At 40.1% G+C, this 21,610-nt stretch overlaps 1 protein-coding gene across 2 annotated transcripts; it reads left to right on the top strand.

Annotated features, from left to right (window-relative positions):
* The first annotated feature begins 15,631 nt into the window (after positions 1-15,631).
* sra1 (steroid receptor RNA activator 1) lies at positions 15,632-21,316 on the top strand. Of its 2 annotated transcripts, XM_037531638.1 has the most exons (6): positions 15,632-15,775; positions 17,128-17,250; positions 17,844-18,100; positions 18,595-18,703; positions 19,333-19,513; positions 19,577-21,316. In XM_037531638.1, the coding sequence occupies exons 1-6, from the start codon at positions 15,751-15,753 to the stop codon at positions 19,671-19,673; spliced, it is 792 nt and encodes a 263-aa protein (XP_037387535.1). In that variant the 5' UTR covers positions 15,632-15,750; the 3' UTR covers positions 19,674-21,316. The 2 variants fall into 2 exon arrangements, with proteins under 2 accessions (XP_037387535.1, XP_017571737.1); XM_017716248.2 differs by having other exon boundaries at positions 15,635-15,775; positions 19,333-21,316.
* Positions 21,317-21,610: the final 294 nt, after the last annotated feature.

Raw genomic sequence — 21,610 nt, 5'->3', positions numbered from 1 at the left:
AAATCTGAGGCAGAAGCCATAAAAATTAGGATTAGGTTGCCAACAAGTTTTATAACTTAAAAGGATGTTATCTTGGGAATATCGACACAAAAGAGGCTCGCAACCCCCCTTTTGGGGCCATTTGGCATGCAAGGCCATAAATTCCTGTCTAGCCTGCTAGATCTCCCAAAGCTTTTAACTAAACTTGTGAATTACCAGAAAGTTCTATAGACTGCACCAATACAGAACTGCCACCATTCAATTGGGTTCATTTGAAGAAGTCTAGAGATATCAAGAACAAAGATTTTATGAGAATCTATAACAAAGTTAACCTTTTTTCAGATTTTTTAATACAATTTAGATATGGAGCCGCAACACCTCCAAGTGGTGAGAATGAGGCACACCACACCACCATCATGTGCTTATAAAAGAATCCAAGTGACTTGTTGCATTGTCTGCTTGAGTATCAACATTTATATAATCTGTAAACAACACTACTTTTTTGTTTTATTAATATTGTAATGTGTATTACCCAAATATTACCTGTATCTCTTTCTACTATTAAGTGCTAGAAATACTCTAATAATCTAACTTTAAGTTTTCCCTTTCCTTTGTTTAAAACTAAGTGAAACAGTCGGCAGTGATTCTGGGGAAGGCGTTCCTCAAATTATGCACAACCAGTCAGAATCCAGAACTAGGAATACTGTAGCTAATTACCCGTTACGTAAGAGAACCTATCAACACCTTTGCTTCACCCCAAATGGGAGGGGCCAATAGTCAAACAAAACCCGACTGTGCAGGACTTTGAGTCAGCTGGAGTCTGCGTTCTAAACCAGAAGACAGCTCAATTTCTAAGTTTGTGCCGGCCTTGGTCAGAAAGACAGGTCAGAATCATTAGAACGCTCCAAGATCAGATCTAAAACCTTTGTTGTTTTTGTAACTTGTCTGTTCGTCTGCAGACCTTAAGTTTAAACCACCCTCAGAGAAGCTAGGTAGATGTTTCTTGTCTGTTAAAGAGAGGTAGTTAGTTAAATTAGCGTCACCAGCCTCAGAACCCTGATTGCATCTGGAACTTCGCCCGTGGAGTGGGAGCAGTTCAGACGCCATGGAGACCTGGTTTTTGTTTTATTTTCTCTTGTCTATCATTGAATGTGGTCCAAAGGTAGTTGGTGTATCCTTGGTATCTCTTGCCCTGGTCTGTAGACTTCGAATAAATCCAGGTTATCCTACACCCTCATCTAAGGTTCTGACAATAATATTAAAATTGCATAAACCGTTACAACTACAAGTGTCTGTATTTTACTATTGAAGTGTATGCATACTTTTAAACAATGGCCAGGTTATAGCACAACATTCATTAAAAATGAAATAAAAATGTATTTTTCTCTGGCCCACAGATTTAATGAGATTTTTTAATGTGGCCCTTTTACTGGTTGAGTTTGACACCCTTGGTCTTAAGCTTGATTAAGTGAAAGCTGTATGTCTGAATGAATCATTACACCTATATTCTCTAACCATGCTTCACACTGAGCACAGGGGGAAAACACATCTCTTTCCACTTCACTACAGTTTTTGTTGTTTTAAACTACTTACATATTGCCCTAATAGCAAGATTATTAAAAGGTGACAGTATTGTTTCAGGTGCTAGGAGAAATGGATCCAGTGCGTGTGTGACAGATCTTTGCTTCTGCATGTTAGTTTATCCCTATTTAAATATTTCATCATGTCCAGGCACTCATGCCAGTGAGTTATTTGTGAGCTATTCTAACTAAATGGTGAGAACTACGCCATGTGTGCTGAGATGCAGATTAAGCTGTAGTGTTTACAGAAGTTGTAGTCCTTCAGGTAGGACAAATATTATAGACAACAAAAGCAGGTGTTTTTATTCAAAAGATGTCGTGATATACTAAACCTGAATTTTAGGTTAAAACTTTTTGATTTCCTGTTTAAAATTTTATAGCTTTAACTGTTCTCAAAGACAGAGAAACAACATGCTTCTTGTGGTATCATGGAATAAATTAAAGATCTGGATATTTGACTACATGAACATTAAAATACAGACCTTTTACATGCTTCATCTAATTTCTATCTCTAATACAAGGTATCAAATACCATGGAACACGCAGGATCCCAAAAACACAAAGCCATCATTTTAATGAAGGTGTATAAAAAAACCTTGATCATTCTAAAGATATTTGACATGGTAATCAAAGTCAGACTTGAAACAAATTCTAACTATGTAATTCCAATGGAGTGAAACCTAGCAAACTGAAAACAATCCCCAATAGAGAATCCAGATCGTCAAAAGTCCAGGTCTTCTTTCTCTCTCTCTCTTTAAATATATTTAGTTCAAAGACTATCTAAAGCCCATGTGTCAAACACAAGGCCACAGCCCAGATCAGGCCTGCAACACAATCCTATACAGCCTGCAAAAGTATTTTAATTTTCTTGTAATATTAGCCTGTTTCACAAAGCGCTGCACTAGAGTTCCTAGCATGCACTGCAACGTAATATGCACTCCGACACTCCCTTCCCAACAAAAATTTACAGAATAATGGTTACACCTCAATTCCACACAATTGCACATCAGTCCTATCACCACAATGTATTTCAGCTGCAGTTCAACCAACATAAACACTTTATGTTACCTTAGCAGCTCAGAAATTAAGCCCAGATCTTAATGAACTTCAGCCTAGTTCAGACAAATAAGTAAGCTTTAAAAGACTTTTTAGTCTTTTAAACATTATACTAATAAAGATATGATGACAATAGTTAATCATTCACTAACATCCTTGAAAGACAAGTCTTTCACCAAGTATTGACCGAGTTCCGTTTGAGTCACTCTCGAGGCAAGTGTACAATAAATTAGAAGAGTAGTTCTATTTTTCACCATTATAGTTGTAGTTTTGCTAAATGTTTCTTTTTATTCATTTTACATGGTTGTTTTCATATTTATATGAGTTTTATATTTTATATAGTTTACAGTTTCTTATAATAGAAAGTAGCAGTGAGGGTGACCTGCAGGCTGAGTTGTGCAGACTTTGAATCAGCATGAAATATTGAATTGCGGTGGTCTGCCAGCGAGGTCAAAGCCCAATGTATTAATAACTTGCCACTGTCACCTTTGTCACTAAAAACACCTCAATAAGGATATTGTGACCACACACTATGTGCAAAAGTGCAAAGTCTCTCAGAAGGTTGTCACTACCTGATTGAACAAGGAAACCTGATTTCCAAAAGCGCATTTTATAACATGGACCATCAGGCAGCAGCTCTAAAACAGTAGCAGAAATGATATACGTTTTTGTGAATGTTTAGTCCAAATCGGGTACACAAATCATGTACTTGAGTTAAAGTAGAGACACCCAAGATAAAATATTACTCCAGTAAAAGTAGAAGTCCTTACTCTAGACCTCAACTTGAGTAAAAGTACTAAAGTATTTACCTTCCAATGTACTTAAGTATCAAAAGTAAAAGTACTAAAAGATTAATTATGGCTCTTTTGTCCTGTTATCATTTTTATAACAAGACTCACTTCATGAACTCATTTTAGGTGAAAATCCTCCAGCTTCTCTCTTGGTAAACCAGTCTTTTAATAGAACGTCATTAATTAGTGACGCTGACATCTATTAAAATGATCATCAGCACAAAATACTGAAGGTAAACAGTTTCCATCAGGGAGAACCGAATGGCTTTAAAATCACTTTTACAAACAAACAAAGTTTAAGTTTAAGATTACTTTGTAACGTAGTTACAATTTGAATAAAAACTGGCTTTAAACTCAGGATCACAAATAGGTTTTCCTTTACTGTATTGATTTGTAGGCCTCTGTTAATAAACAAACTAATCAAAACTAATTTATTATTATTTACTAATTGAAAGTGTATGAATTCAGAAAAAAGGAAACATGCCAGTCACAAGTGTACATATTTCTGTATTGTGGTCTATTTACACAAAGTTAGGTTAGTTCATCATTTAGGTAGACGTATGTGCTTCCAAATTTTTACGCTGCTGCACTGACATTGAACCGTGTGCTTGCACTGGGTTGGTGTGACCAACAGGTCAAAACAAGCTCAGAACAAAGTGACCCCTGTGCCTGATTGGTGCTCTGGCTTTGCATTTTTTTTGTTTTGACATGTTATGTTTTTGTACACGCAAACACCAAAAGGAACGACAGATGTCTCAAAATGTAGTGGAGTGAAATTAAAAGTTGCCCCAAATGGAAAAACTAAAGTAAATTACAGATACACAAAAAAACTACTTAAGTACAGTAACTAATTACATTTACTTAGTTACTCTCCACCACTGTTAGATAGTAATGAATTATGTTTACTGTTGAAATGTAATTACGGGTTTATTATTAGACATTAATGAATTACATTTACATTTACATTCTGTATTTACAACAAGTTTGCTTTATTGTTAAAAAAGGACAAAAACAAGACAATAAGGTGGGAAAAAATGCCAAATAAGACTGCATATGATATAATATCCCCTGATTACAAGCACAGATGTGATATCAATTGATAGTTTAGAATCCAGATTTCAACAGAATGTCTTTGCTTGTCTCACTTAACACATTATCAATAAAAGCCTTCTTTTGTTTTCACTGCTGACAACTGCTCCTTCAAAATAATGAATACATCATGCATTGTTCACAATGCAAATACCATCACCTTCTTTGTCTAAGCAAGGTCTTCAGAAAAACAAAAAAACAAATGCCTGTTGCAGTACATAATACATTCTTATTCTTATAATCCTTATTTATGCCAGTATTGCTTATATAGTACACTGGAATTTAGACTTACTTATTGTAATGATCTTTGTATCCACATGCATTAGAACAATTCACCTCTGGCCTCTCTAAACTGGTTAGATGCCTTCTGGTCGACCATAGCAGGATGGGTTCCCCTTCTGAGTCTTGGTTCCTCTCAAGGTTTCTTCCTCTTTTAGGGAGTTTTTCCTTGCCACCGTCGCTGCTGGCTTGCTCATGGGGGCTCGGACCCGGATTTTCTTTTCTTTTCTCTTCTCTCTGTAATACTGATTGCTCTGTAAAGCTGCTTTGTGACAACACCTGTTGTAAAAAGCACTATATAAAAAAATGTTGCTTGCTTGCTTGCTTAACACAGTCCTGTGCACTTGCAGAGCAAAGCAAATGTCTTCAGCAGCTGGAATTCAGGACTGAAAATTTGAAAGCTCTTCCCTCCCATGAAAAACATTTCATAACATCTTGCATTAACAAAGCATATCTCCCATCAGTAGTACACTGCCAAGCAACACAATCTAAACAGTAAAATCTGATAAGGCTCAGAAAAAAAGCTATACATGTAACAAAGACACACCTCTCTACAGCTGCAGAGCTTGAGCTTTGGGTCAAAAAGATGGACTTCAAGAACCCTTTCTAACCGAGTCCAAGGGTCAAGTCAAGAATCAAGAGTTGAAGCATGTTGGAACAACTGCACTGCTCAGAGAGATGATATGATGATGATATGAAGCCTTTATTGTCACATAGTCACCAAAGTAACCAGCGTAATTTTGATCAACCTGTCTGAGCACATACAATATGACAAAGGGGGGAGACAGGAATGATGAAGTAATGATGAAGAAGGCGCCCTGCCCGGCATCCCAGTCCAGGTGTCTCAGTCTGCAGGGTGTTATGGCGATAACACAACAAATTGCCATGGAGACAACCTTGATTGAGTCAACAATCAGCAGGAGTCCGGGGAAGTGGGGGAAGGGATAAAAGAGCGTCTTGCTGCAGTGATCTTACATTTACATTTACAGCATTTAGCAGGCAATCTTATCCAGAGCGACTTACAAGAAGTGCTTTGTCAATCTAGAGAAAGTATTTTTGCTAGTTACCAATAGCTTAGAGAAAAAGACAGTCCTGAGCTCAGATGCTGCTAGAAACAAAATGTCACTGCAGACACCAAGAGAAAAAGAAACAGAGTTGAACACAGAACTCTGTGCCATTCAATGCAATACAATAACAATAAGATACAATACGATACAATACAATACACAGTGCAGTACAATAAAATAAGTGCAGCTTATAATTCAGTGCTCATTTAAGTGCTGTGTAAAGAGATGAGTCTTCAGTCTACGTTTGAAGACAGCAAGAGACTCTGTTGTTCGGACAGCCAGTGGGAGTTCATTCCACCACCTGGGTGCCAGTACAGAGAACATTCTCGACGCTTGTCTTCCGTGCGCCTTGAAGGATGGTGGGTCAAGCCGAGCTGTACTCGAAGCTCGAAGGGCTCGTGGTACAGTTTGAGATTTCGCCATTGCCATCAAGTAGGTAGGGGCTGGTCCATTTTTGGCTTTGTAGGCAAGCATTAGGGTTTTAAATCTGATGCGTGCAGCTACAGGAAGCCAATGAAGGGAGCGCAATGGGGTAACGTGGCTGAAGTTGGGCAGATTGAAGACGAGTCGTGCTACCACATTCTGTATGAGTTGCAGAGGCTTGATGGTCTGCGTGGGAAGACCTGCCAAGAGTGAGTTGCAGTAGTCAAGCCTTGAGATAACAAGAGACTGCACTAGCACCTGGGTTGCCTCTCGGGTGAGGAAGGGTCGGATCCTTCGGATGTTGTACAGGAGAAACCTGTATGACCGAGTCAGGTTCGCGATGTGAGTTGAGAACTGGCCATCCAGAGTCACACCAAGACTTCTTGCCTCTACAGATGGAACAATCAGGGAGTTCTCGAATGAGATGGCAAGATCATGATGAGGACCTGTGGTTGCAGGGATGAATATCAGCTCAGTCTTGTTGGGATTGAGCTTCAGGTGGGTAGCTGCCATCCATGTAGAGATGTCAGACAGGCATGCCGAGATGCGACTGGAAACCTGTGTGTCAGAGGGAGAGAAAGAAAACATTAGTTGAGTGTCATCAGCATAACAGTGATAAGAGAAAGCCATGAGAAGATATTACATCACCAAGAGAGCTAGTGTAAAGAGAAAAGAAGACCCAGGACCGAGCCTTGGGGGACACCAGTGGAGAGCCTGCATGGAGAGGATGTGAACCCTCTCCATGTTACCTGATAAGAGCAGTCCTCCAGATAGGACTTGAACCACTTCCACGCATAACCAGTGATTCCGAGGTTGGTGAGGATGTCCAGAAGGATTGTATGGTTGACTGTGTCAAACGCTGCTGAGAGATCAAGAAGGATCAGGACAGAAGACAATTTGGCTGATCTTGCAGATCGAGGTTCTCGGTCACTGCGATGAGGGCAGTTTCTGTAGAGTGTGCTGGTTTGAAGCCAGACTGGTTAGGGTCTTGGAGCTGGTTCTGTGTGAGAAAGAAAGAAAGTTGATTATAGACTGCACGTTCAAGAACTTTTGAAAGGAAAGAAAGAAGTGATAACGACCTGTAGTTGTTGACATCAGAGCTATCAAGCATGGGTTTCTTCAAGATGGGGAGTACTCTTGCAGTCTTGAAAGTTGATAAAACTTCACCTGATGCCAAGGACTTGTTGATGAGAAACGTGATGAAGGGCAGTAGGTCCTCAGAGATTGACTAAAACAATGCCGATGGGATGGGATCCAGTGGGCAGATGGTTGGGCTACTGGATTTGATCAGTGGAAGGACAGCATTTGTGGAAATAGAAGAAAAACAGTTTAAGGGATTGAGAATGAGATGATGCAGTCTAGTGGAAGGTGTGGGGACAGAGGGAAAAGACTGGGGGATTCTATCAACCTTCTCCTCAAAGAAGGTGACAAAATCCTCAGGGGTGAGAGAACAGGGTGCAGGGGGAGGAGGAGGGTTGAGAAGAGAGGAGAAAATGTTGAAGAGCTTGCGTGGATCAGATGCTTATGCTTCCAGTTTCCCTTTGTAGAATGATGACTCTGCAGCAGTAACTTCAAGTGAGAACTTGGAAAGGAGAGATTGATAGGAGTGAAGATCCGAGTCAAGCTGGGATTTCCTCCACCTTCTCTCAGCCTTCCTTAGATCTTCTGGAGGAATGCAATGTTCCAGCAGCCAAGGCCAGTGCTGATACGGGGAGCCGAAAGCAGATTAAGAAAAAGGGTTACAGGCTTCGGGCGAGTAGCCGCATTTTCATGACAACTCACCAAGTCCATTTTGGTCACCTAAACTTTCCTTTGCAAAGCCGCCAACTTCTCCATGATGTGATCCAGGGTGCAACTTATGGTCACAGTCTGAGTGTTGACAGCTCTGCCCACCACGCCAATCATGTCGGGCAGCTTTAAGGGGCGGTGGACAGCTGTCCTCATTCCTCGAATTTTGTGATACACCAGGGCAATGCCTAATCCAATCAGCAAAACACCTGTTATCATGGTTGCGAATCGGTAGACGTCCTCAACAACCGTCCTCTTTTCCTCCACGGAAAGAGCCGCAGGCACACGAATTGTCACCTCTCCCATGCGTCCATCATGTAGTCAGCTGCAAACGTTCCGGCAGGACAGGCTGGTTCCCCTGAAATGGCACTTCTCGTCGAGAAGATGGTGTCAATTGCATTGAGAGACCATTTGATCAAATCCATTTTCTTTTGGTTTGAAGAACAGCGCAGAGAGAGTCTCTCAGTAAAGAGCACAGAGAATAGACTAAACACAACCGTAGAAGCGAAGCAGGAGAGATAAGGGAGAGGAGAGGGAAAAAGTGCGACCGCCTTTGTTGAGAGGCAGAGGAGAAGATCTTGAATATGTCTGTGAGAACATCAGCCAGCTGTTCGGTGCATTCTCTGAGCACTCTGCCTGGTATGCGTATGGTATGAGTTCTACACACATCAGCAGTGGACAGACACAGTACCAGTTCACTTGGAGGGGATGTGGTTTACCAGACTGTTGTGCCGTTCTGTGCCTGAAACTGAGCATAGAAGTTGTTAAGCATGTCTGGAAGGGAGGCATCACTGTCACAAGCAGGTAAGTTGGTGATGGTCTGGATGCCCTGCCACATGTGCCGTGTGTCAGCAGTGTTTTGAAAATGATCATGGATTTTCTTTGAGTAGGCACACTTAGCCTCTTTGATGGCCCAGGAGAGCTTGGCTCTTGCCACCCTGAGGCTTACTTTGTCCCTTGACTTGAAAGCCTTGTTGCATGTTCTCAGCAGCATGCGCACCTCTGCAGCTATCCATGGTTTCTGGTTGGGGTGAGTTGTGACGGGTTTGGACACAGTAACATCATCAATGCACTTGCTGATGTAACCAATCACTGATTCTGAGTACTGCTCCAGGTTGATGGAGTCATTGCTGCTTGCTGCTACTCTCATCTCCCAGTCAGTGTGCTCAAAACAGTCCTGAAGAGCAGAGATAGCTCCTGGCGGCCAGGTTCTCACTTGTTCTGGTCTGGTTTGGCACATCTGATAGTGGTCTGTACGCTGGAATAAGCATCACAGAGATGTGGTCTGAGTAGCCATAGTGAGGGCGGGGCTCGGCCCTGTACATGCTGGGGATATTTGTGTAAACAAGATCTAGCACATTAGCCCCACGGGTTGCAAAGTCCACATACTGATGAAATTTGGGGAGTACAGACTTCAGATTGCCATGGTTGAAATCACCGACAATAAACAGTCCATCTGGGTGTGTGTTTTGCAGACCACTGATAGCACTATACAGCTTGTTTAGTGCAGTGTTAGCATTAGCACTGGGAGCTATATACACTGCTATTATATACAGTGAACTTAGCTGTCTAGGCAAATAAAATGGCCTGCCTCTGACAATCCCAAACTCCATCAGCGGTGAGCAGTGACTGGAGACTAGCACCACGTTTTTACACCATTCAGTGTTGATGTAAACACACAGTCCTCCACCTTGAGTCTTACCGCTCTGTCCGCACAGAAGCACAACAGGCTGTTGAGTTGAATGGCTGAGTCTGGAGTGGAGCTCGTCATCCACGTCTGTGTAAAAACGAAAACATAGCAGTCTGGGTAGCCCACAGAATCCGGAGCTAGTCCAGTTTTTTCTCCAAAGAACAAACGTTAGAGAGAAGGAGCGATGGAACGGCTTGTCGTGTGGGGTTAGCCATTAGCCTAGCATGCATGCCAGCTCGCTTGCCTTGCTTCTGCCTCCTTGTGCATCGTTTTCGGCCAGCAGGCTCAGGCAGTGCCGGGGATCATAGCAGGCCTAGCTCGCGCAACTCTTCCCGCAGTTCATTTGGAAGCAGCGATTGTGGCTGATTTCTCAGTTGTAGCAGACTCTGGCAATGGTAGACACGGGTGCTGGTTGAAGCACTCATGATATTTAGTTTTGGTCAGGTTATGCGACAGACAGTAAAGAAAAATAGCAAAAAAGCACTGTAGTGGCTGTAGTAGCTACTTGCTGCGCCGTCGGAAATGTGTTTAAGTTTATTCAAAAAAGAAAAACAAATTGTATGGCATCACTTTTGACACCGCTGTTGGACCGCTGATACGGACCAGTCTTGAACTGTGCACAGTTGTGTTGCCAGTGGGTGTTTGTAAAGAGTCACTTGTTCTGAAAACAGGCGGAATGCTGTCTGGGTGTCGAAAGAGATTGTGTCTTGTTGACTAGAGGTAATTTAACCAGCTGATGGGCCCTGGGGCTACAGGTCGCTGTGGCCCATATGGGTCTAGTGAAGATCTATAAAATCAGTACAACTTAACACAACACAGCTGAGTTCCCTCCTGGCTGATGTGGACATGTTACACCAGATTTAGTTTAACTAATTACCAGGAATCTGGTGTGGGCAGCTCAGGCCTGGATCATCAAGTTAACAGCCAATGGGCACAAATGTGTTGTGGGCCCCTGCTTTTTTGGCCGATGAGGGATTTCTAAATGGCTGTTTAAATGGTTCTAGAAACAAATCATTACTTATTTCTGTTAGGCATGACAGTTTAACGTAAAGGTTATCAGTCATCATTCATTACTGTGTTGTTGTAAGAACTGTGTTGTTTGTTCAAAAGTTCAAGTCAAATGCATCCAATGACGCCACCAATCAGCAATCACTGATATGAATGACATGCAAATAAAGATACTCGTTGCTGTATGTGTGTTGGTGGGAGTAGGGCAAATAAATAAATGGAAAAAATAGACACTCAAAAGCCCTGCATTACTCGAGGCATCAGGTAAATATTAAATCGCCTCAGCTGTATACCGTGGTGTGAATATGTCTGCGTGTCTGCCTTGTGATGGACTGGTGACGTGGTCCAGGGTGTTTCTTGCCTTATTCGTCTAGTGACCACTGGGATATAATCCAGCACCCAGAAGGATGAGCAGCTTGTACAGCGACTGTGTACGTGTGTGCCCATGATTAAATATGTAACCATTGATTTGCTGCGATTAGTTATATTACCTGTGATATGCTCAATTATAATCTAGTGTGAAATTTTAAACTTATATGTGCTGTGATTAGGTTTGCAGTTTCATGATTAAACCAGACTTGATCAAAACCTGAAATGCCCCAAATGGTTTTCAACGTCTTCATTAAGGACAGTCTGGGTGTCTATTCTTCCAGAGTTTGTGTTTCTCTATGTGACTAAATGGCTGTAACAGTCTTAAATTACAGGTCATGTTATGCCAAAGAGAACAGCCTGAGGGAAAAAAATGACCACTAAATGTACTAAATGAGTAAACTCTTTCATATTGTGGAATTATTAGCCTTAGTATTGTTCATATTACTCTTTTAAGATGTATTAAAGAAAGCTTATGTCTAGCATTGAAAGCTTAATGGTCATATTGTACAATTCTAAGAGCTAAGAGTCAGCACATAAGGCTGTGTGCTGACTAATGGTGGAATACACAAGGACGTCAGATAACAGGTAATACCTCGAAGCTGATAGTAGTAGACACTGGGATTAGCACACTACACATGTGGTTCATCTGGTCAGATAAGCAGAGCCATTGTCTGGAAAACGGAGGGAGTTGGTAAACACAAGGAATACCTTAAGCTGACCTTGCAGACGCACTCACGTCTCGAGCGCATCCTTAAACTTTTATGATGTGGATTGGTGAGATGGCCTAACGCACACATTGGAGGCTGGGGTAAGGAAGGAGCGGTCATGCGACTATAAAAAGGGAGACAGATGAGAAGGGGTCAGAGCTTACTTGGGAGATACATGATGCATGTTCTCTATTTTGTAACCTCTCCAGAATTCTGTAATAAAACCGTTTGTTTCACTTCAGTCTGATCTACTCGTCTCATTTGTTTTGCATCAACGAAAACGCAGGACTGGTTTCGTCCACAATTTGATGACCCCGACGTGATGCAAAGGAGACCATTGGAAAAACAGGCTTGATCTTTCTCCTCCATTACTCATCACAGGCGCGCCATTTACTCAGGTTGGCAGAAACCTATTTGAATAAATTCTGCATATTGACAACTGCTAAATTATGGATGGGTAAAAGAGGTTGGATCAAGTGATTAAATTTAAAGGACTGAATTGGAACAAACGTAAGGTGAAAATAATGGTAAACGTTTTTGGGTAAATGGTAAAGTGATACTGAGTGATTAATAAGGTATTGGGTCTGTGTTTTTGCTGGGAATTGGTGAACCCCTCCCATCATCTGATGAGTTAATGGGATAAGGACTGGGTTGAAAGCCCCTGGGATTGGCTCTCCCTAAAACAGGGTTGGAGTCCCTGAGGTTCAAGTCCTCTAAAGTACCAGGTTGGAGACCCTGAGGTTCAAGTCCTCTAAAAGTATCAGGTTGGAGTCCTTGAGGTTTGAGTCCTCTAAAGTACCGGGTTGGAGTCCCTGAGGGTGGTCCTCTAAAGTACCGGGTTGGAGTCCCTGAGGGTGGTCCTCTAAAGCGCCCATTCGTGATAAGTTTGAAGTTCCTCACATGCAGCAAACCTAATGGTGATAACTGAGCATTGTGAGTCGAGCAAGTAAAACTTCGAAGACGTCTTGGAGAGTACCAGTTTTTGATCAACATGGCTGAATACAGTAAAAGAGATTTAGAAAAGAATTGGATAATACAGTTGGGGTGGGGAATTGGCAATGGAAAACATTGGAGAGACAGATAATCATTTTGGCTAAAGCGGTTTATGACTTAGACCCAAAAAAGTGGAAAAAAGTGAAGGCAGAAACGGAGAAACTGTTGAGAAAATGGATGTTGGATAAAGAACTGTCTCCCCAAGACCAGATTTCTTTGGGACAGGCGTTAAATGATTTTACAGCTAGAGCAATAAAGGAATTAGACGAGGCTAAGGCAGAACATGAAAAGGCAGGAATGTTTAAGAAGGGAAAAGCCAGGAAGAGGTTATCAGATGCAGAACAGGAAATAGCAAAGGTCAGAAGGTTGAAGTGCACATATAATGGCAAACTGGATAGAATGGTAAGTATCCCCAAGTATCCCCACCCTCCTATGATAACCTAACGCCAGGCATTTTGACATGGACACCTGAGCTAGAGCAGGCGTTCATTGAACTAAAGCAGGAACTAGCACATGTGGCTGACCTTGCTAGACCAAACTACCACATGAAAGGAGACAGGTTATCTCACCAGTGCGGGCAAACCCATAAAACACAAGGAAGAGTTCTTAGCACTAGAGAAAGCGATACAACTACCAAAACAGGTTGCCATCATAAAGTGCAAGGGACTGGGACATAAAGTGCATTGGTGGAAAGAGGTAATGAGGCAGCAGACAAGGCAGCAAAGGAAGCAGCAGGTTATAAAAGAACGAAGTTGGCAGATGGTATTGAAGGAAGGTGAACCATGGGAACCAATTCCGACAGGAGAAAAGCTCAGGCAAGTGCAGGACCAGGCTAGCCCGGGTTGGCACAAGTAGGAAAGGTACAAATGAGGGAAAACTTGAAAGGATGGTGGCATCCATTTCTAACCGCTATGATAGCCACACATGTAAAAGAATGTGAAGTTTGTAATGTAAATAATGTGGCAAAAAACTTGCAAACCAGGGGTAGGAAAATTCCTTAAGCCCAATGGCCCAGGGGAACACATTCAGATAGATTATACAGATATGATTCAGACAGTCAGGAAGTACAGGTATCTGTTAATGTTCGTGGACGTATTTTTGGATTGGGTGGAAGCGTTCCCCACTATGAGGAAAGATAGCAAATCAGTCTGTAAAATGTTGATCAATCACTGGATTCCCCAACACGTGTTTCCCAAAAGAATTCACTCAGATAATGGTACTCACTTAATAAGTAACGCCTTGGCATGGGTAGAACAAGTACTAGGCCTATAGCTTCTTAAATGGTAAGATATCTGTAGATTAGTCACTGTGTGAAAATTGGCTTTGAGAAATAGTCGGATTTGGCTTGATAAAATTTGGGGAACACCCCGGGCCCAGGGAATTTGGTAGATAAAGTTAAAGAAAAGTGAATGGTGACAAAAGCATGCTATAGTAATGTAAGAATGAGTCGACTTTAAGGAAAATGCTGAGCTTGTTCTGTGTGTGTTGTATAGTTTTTCGTTCTTAGAGAAAAAAAGAAGAGAAAGGGGGATTGGTCTCTCTCTCTCTTTCTCTCTCTCTCAGCCCCTCCTTTTCTGAGTAAGACGTGTGTGTGTGTGCAGATTTGGGTCTGTGTGTGTGTGTCTGAGCGCCACCCCTCCCTCTTCTCTTTCTGGGGGTGAAGCGTTTATGTTCTCTGACCTGCTGTGTGTCTATAGAGTAACTTTATGAGAGTTGAGGATTGATAAGGAATGATATTTGCTTTATATAGTTAAAACTTAAGGAGCCTTTGGAGGGGACTTTGCTGAAAAAATTAATAAATAAAATAAATAAATAGATAGATTTATGAGCCTCTTATATGGAGGACAAATAAATTTAAAATCACTAGTTAAAGTGAGTAATGTTTATAAAATTTGAATATTATTAATGTGAGGAGGAAAAGTCGTATGGATAAGGAGTCCTATGTTTTGTTTTACCTTTATATGGTTATAAACAACAATGAGTCTTCTGTGGGAGACAAAAGAGGACTTTTGATTATATCGTGGACATCTAAGAGTCAAGTAAAATCTATGAACCTCTTTTCAGAGACATCGATAAAAAAAAAAAAAAAAAAAATGTATGTATATAAATGAGATGAGCTCCCAATAAAGGACAGAATAGTTGGGGAATTTTACATGCTGTGATCTGTGAGTCATGCGGTCAGATGACATACATAACCACAGCATTTACTGAGGTAGTTCAGTCCTGACGGAACAAAGCTGTTGCAGAGTGTTACAGGTGTACAAGTGTTTGTTGAGTGTACATAGGTCGTTGATGAAGCAGTGTTTCTTAATCCTGCTCAGAGACCCACAGTTCTGCACAGTTTTTGATCTTCACCTCTGCATCGCAACTGATTCAGCTCATAAACTGAAAAAGGAGCTCTTCATGAACTGGATCACATGGGTTGGAACAGGAAACAGTGGCACTGTGCAGTGGTGTGGGTTAACTATAACTATTACTACGACAAAAACTAGCAGTGGGAAAATGTGCTTGTTAACCGTTATAAAAAGAAAAACACACAAGAAAACCCAAGAACACACAAACGAATTCAAAGCTGTAATGCTCACTGAAAAACCAACTAAAGCAAAATAAAATTACTGAGAAAAAAATAAAAAACTTTTTCTTTTATTTCAGGGTGCGAACGAGAGCTTATAATTGCGTTCATTATCAGAAAATAAAAAAGAAATCTTTTAATGCATCTTTAAAACTAACTAAACATAAATAAATACATACATACATACATAAATAAATAATGCTGAGAGATAAGTATAGGTATGTCCATATACACGAAGTACCTTTATTTTGAAATTCGATGAGCAACCGGAACTCTCGAGTATCCGGATATTGGCGGTGTTGTGTTGGCGTCCCACGTCGAGGTTTATATCACCGTCTGAAGTTGGATGGTTCTCAATGGACAACTTTTATATTAAACCAGGTAAAATGATGGAATCAGTATTCCAGATGACGTGGCATATGTCGGGTAAATAATGAGTTTGACACTGTTACTCCCACAGGTAAAATTGACTGGATATTTGTGGTCAGTCCACGTAGCTCACCGCAGTCTTAGTGTCGGCTTATCAGCTTCCTACGGTCAGTTCACCACGGTGTACGGAGCAGTAAGAGCCGGACATCTAGGCGTTCAGAGCCGGACATCTAGGCGTTCAGAGCCGGACATCTAGGCGTTCAGAGACGGACATCTAGGCGTTAGCCCCAGTATCCAAAATCTGAAATGGGAATTCCACTGATTTTTGTTCTGTTGTTCTTAATTAATTAGTTGAGATGTAAACTAAGTCACCCAGAGTGATCTGGTGTGAAACGGTTCATTATAGAGAAACATACCGACTCAGATTTCTTTAGAGTGGTGCTGAAAGGAGCTAGGGGTCACAATGTCTACAACACAAATATAGATATTTTATTTACTGTCTAAAATCCCCAGATAATCAACATTTGTCTTCTGAGTTTCCATATGTAATGTTAAATGTTTAATGATGGGAAGTAAAAAAAAAAAATATATATATATATATATATTGCTTTAAAACATCCTGCCTGCACCACCCTGGCCTGAATGAATTTTATACTAAAACCTTCTCAAAACTATTGTAAAACAGTGTCTCACATATCAGGCAGTGTGTTCATCCCATCCCATGTGAAAACGTATTGGTGAGGGAGCTTTTAGAGGCATTAAACTCTTCAGACATCTGGTTCCAGTCACCACCATTGTAAACACATTGTGAGTCTGTAGTTTCTTTGGAATTGAGTGTTTCACCTTAAATCTCTGTGATTGACTTCATTTACATCTTAAGCACTAAATTATGCTGAAATTTTGGAAAATATTTGGACTTCCATTTTAGTATGCTTATTGATACGAACAATAGTGATGAATGAAAGACTTTTACTTAAGTTTCAAACGAATTGATTGTTGTAAATAAGTCTAAATCTAAAATTAAGTCTAAAATAAATTCCCTAAAGTGGAGACCACCTGTCCGCTTAGCTGTGGTCCCATCGAATGCCAGACTTAAAATAACCTTACATGATAATGAGACTAATAAAAGTATTGCTAACAATCCAAAATAAAATAAACATTTGTTCTCTGCACACAAAAAATCTAATTTCTTTAAAATCATGTCTTTAAAACAGCAGTACTAAAGCATGGGAATACTTACTGTGTCTTGGAGGGCTTTAACTACATAGCAGTAAACTAAACACTGTAGTTAACACTGTAAAAAAGTGGTTAATAGGAGCTGTTACGTCAGTGATCTGCAATGCTTTATGTTTTATCTTGTGTAGGAAATCAGGAGCGGGGATGGAACGACCCTCCACAATTTTCTTATGGTCTGCAGACAAATCCTGGAGGGACGAAAAGAAATATTCTTAACAAGCGGGTGCCCCCACCTCAGCTCACAGGCCAAAGTAAGTCGGTAGACTAAGTGATTAGATTAGTGTAGAAGGCTGTACGTATCCTGAGGTTTAAATCTGCATCCTATATTTAAAGAATGGTTCACCCAAAAAAAAAAAAATCTAGACAGTTTTCCCCTCACCCCAAACGTTGCTCAGCCAAGACATGTTTGGTATCTGAAGGTTTTTTTTTTTGTTTTTTTTTTGCGTGCTGGAAATCTAACACAACAAAAAAGTAGTGGATGTAGACTAGTAGACCACTAGCCAAAACTTCACAAAGTCTTAAATAATTTACAAATATAATACAAGCCACATAAAAATATCCTCTCAACTGAACCTTAAAACCGGTTAATACAACCTCAGACTCTGATCAGCTTAACAAAAAAGCACATCTTGTTACCTGTGCTTCATAAGTGGGATTTCCGCTGACACTGTTAAATCTGTGAAACTGTAATATTAGTCAGTTTTGTCAGCTATCAGTTCTAATATATTGACTGTCAGGTGCCACTGAGGCTTAGTGGGAATCTGTAATTTAGAAATCATGTTTGCTGTTTAGCATTATCAATGTTTAAGAAAGGTAATTCCACAGGGTTCTATTGTGTTTGCAGGTCCTGGACCAGGATTGCCTCCTTCTTCAGCCGCTAGTTCGGTCCCTCCAAGTAACCCAGGACCTCCTCCTGTGGGTGGACTGACCCCGCCTCCTCCTAAGAGTAGAATCTCTTCAGGTGGACTCTCAACAGGCTCACCCTTGAGTACCTCGAAGACTCAGACTAATTCATCAGTGCCAGCAGAGAATGAACCGGAACTCGATGAAGTTCAAGCACTTCTTCTCTGGTCACTGGCTGCATGTAGGCAATCTGTGAAGGTATTAAAACTTCATATAATGAATACATATGAAGACAAACTGAGTTGTACTAGTTTTTAAGTTAAATTTTTTATGTAAACATACATTTTCTAAATGTATGGTTCACTTCCTAGTACATATTTAGAAACTAAACTGCAAAATGGGCAGACATCACAACCATAAACACTTTTACATATGATTGCCAATGAATGAGTGGGAAGTGATAAGGAGTGTTGTTACTGTAGACACTAGCAGAGTTATTGCAGAGGAGAATGTGGGAAAATGATAAAACTTTGTGATGTTTCTAGTTGTTCGAAGACAAAGTTAGCCTTCCAAAGTATCCACACATCCATAACAAGTAATTGAAGATTATTTGTCTGACATCCCTGAATATTTCAGAGTAAATGTGAAAAAATGCAACAAAAGTGTAGAATGTAGCCTATTTTTTAGTGTCTGAAATAGAAATGTCATGGAATTTAGGAGCATCACATCCTTTGTGCATTTTCTTTCTACAGAAACAGGTTTGTGATGATGTTGAAAGGCGACTGAAGCTTTTTGAAGAGATGTGGAAGAGTGGGAAACTTTCTCTCCCAGTTAAATGTAGGATGAAAGGACTTTCCCAGGGTGAGTCATCCTGTCCTGTCTTGTTGTGTGTTGTATGAATACAGTTACAAACCCAACAAATTGAAGCCAAATTTGGTTCTCTAGATATAATAATTGTTCAGTAGTACATGGGCTCTTTTTAATCAGACAGATTAGTTCTGAATTAAAAATGTTAGCAAGGACATTGACGAAAAATATACCATTTACCTTTTCTTTTTTTGTGTAAAATCATACACATCTTAGGCAGGGGTAGTAAGTAAATGTCAATATCAACTGAACTGACTTTCCAGTATTTTTATTATTTAAAACCACAGATAGTACTTATACTTGAATAGAAACCAAAAACAACCAAAATAGAATGTCAGTTCACACTTATTCTTGAGATAATAAGATCATAAGAGAGAATTTTTTTCTTGAAGCTGTCATTGCAAACAATGGTTTCTCCACCAACTTTCATTCCACTTTATTGCACAACATTTTTATATGGATCAGAATGTTCTGATTTCTTTATACATCTTCATATATACACTAAAAAAATGATATTTATATAAAACGTGTATGTATTGTTTTTGCCCAAAGCTACCTCTATAGTGCTACTCCTCTGTAATGATAAGAAAACTGTCCGATGTGTGACAATTTGTGTTTTTTAGAGCTGAAGAACAAGAAGTGGGATGCAGCCGATGAGATCCATAGAGCCCTGATGGTGGATTATGTAAATGAAGTTAGTCAGTGGATGGTGGGGGTTAAGCGACTCATCGCAGAAACCCGAAACCTGAGCCCAGAGCTTTTCCAGACAGAAGACACCATACTGATGCAGGTGGAAAAGGACTTGCCCCAGACGGAAGACGTCCAGCCCCAGACGGAAGACGTCCAGCCCCAGACGGAAGACGTCCAGCCCCAGACGGAAGACGTCCAGCCCCAGACGGAAGACGTCCAGCCCCAGACGGAAGAAACCGCTCAAAGCGACATCTCTACTGACCCAGTGCAATGAGAATGAGTTTTAGACTTTTCAATCTAAGCCTTACTCAATAATGGACATTACTTTATCAAACCTTTTTTCAAAGCTGCTGTGGGACCGATCGCATCAGAAATTCTGTGATCCACATGAGGGAGATTTAGTGTTAATACTGCAATACTTCAGTACTCTTAATACTAAGAATACTGTATAATACTGTAACTGGTTAATTTTGCTCCTTTACTTTACTCATTCATCTTCTATCACTGATTATGTGGACACCATTAAGTGCATGTACCATGGATTTATGTCAGTTGGGTGGGTTTAAAGGCATACTCTATCGCTTTTTTAACTTGGCTGTGCGCTGCATTTGTTGTATACAGTCAGTTACCAAAGAAAATAATTTCCCTGCACTTTGAAAATGAATAGAAAGCCTGTTGACTTCAAGGGAAATTCCACAGATTTTTCAAAACCTCTGCATAATTAACTCTTTAAGAATTTAACATAGTGGTTTGATGTGGAATGCATTGTTTTAGAGAAACTTGGAGAAAGAGTTGTTCATAGTGGTGCTGATTAGAGTAATGTCTCTAAGGTGCCTCACAGTGGGTTATTACATGAAATGGTTGTGAATATGCTGTATGATATCAGATGTCATTTTACTATATATTTTTTTCATAAGATTTTGTCCTAAAATGTGTTTTTATAAATCTTTTAATGGTGGAGAGGTACGTGCAGGGTGTTGAATGGCAAAATAGTTCCCAAAGTAAACTTCAGATTTACCATCGTCAGCATTACATATACAAACTCATACAAGCTGCGTAGATTCACAGTTTATTTTGGATACTAAATGAAATGACTATCTACATTGTAGAGATTGTGACCCCTGGTTACTATAATCATCACCACAGTAAAGAAGTAAGGGGTGAATGTGGCATTTCACATCAAACATTCCAAATGACATTGTTTACATTTTAACAACTGAAATATGCACATTTTCTAAAAATCTGTGAAATTCCCATCAAAGTATTCTTATCAATCGGTTGATGGGCTGCTGCCACTTGCTCTGTATTACAAGATTCAACAGTTTTTCTGTTCTTTTACTAAATACATAAAAATATTGTTTGTGGTAGCTGATCTTATGCTACCGTTGCAACCCACAGAGATTAGACTGAAAATGCTGGCATCTTGCTTTACTTATTAAAAGATTTTATTTTCCACCAATGAAATCGCTCTAAGCTATAAACAGTACCCAGTATGAGACAAAACAGTTTAGTTCAGGTTTTTTCTATGCAATCATGTACTTTTTCATATAATTCTGTTTGCATGGAGTATTCCTTGGCATGATTTTTAATGCCATTTTATTAAGCAGTAATAAACACTCATAGCAACTGTACCAACCTGTGTAATGGGATTGCAATGGTTATTGTAACTGCATGTTTATAGACTGATTTCCAGTTTACATAAACATGATTAAACATCTGGGTATATGGCTAGGATTCCTATTCCAAGTAAGATCCTAAATATGTGTAAGTATCAGAGAGAAAAGGGATGCATACAGCATGTGCTTGAGTATATCCTTGACTACGCTGCTACCGAACTACATATGTGTGCTTTGTTAATAATTGTAGATGCCCCATTGCAACACATTCTTATCATGTAAATAAATTGATTTCAATAGATTGCTTCTTCCTCATTAAAAGGAGATTTGTTGCCATGGTTGAAGCGAGTATTAAACAACACTTATGCAAGTACGGGCTGAATCTTAGGGGTCCAAGCATTTGAAGGTGCAAAATATCTGCAAGAGTATAAACCTTAATTGTTATCAAAAATGTTGACATTTGTAAACAACATTGCAGTCACATGTTAATCAGTCCCTCTGGATCAGAGAGTTGTTGACTCAAACACCTATAACTCATTATTAGGTTTGCTTCTCAAAACATTCAGAAGCTTTCAGGGAGTGCTATTCCTGAATC

The sequence above is a fragment of the Pygocentrus nattereri genome, chromosome 20 (genome assembly GCF_015220715.1).
Source record: "Pygocentrus nattereri isolate fPygNat1 chromosome 20, fPygNat1.pri, whole genome shotgun sequence".
NCBI lineage: Eukaryota > Metazoa > Chordata > Actinopteri > Characiformes > Serrasalmidae > Pygocentrus > Pygocentrus nattereri.
Note: the sequence above shows the minus strand (reverse complement) of the source record. Positions and strands in the feature narration are given on the sequence as shown.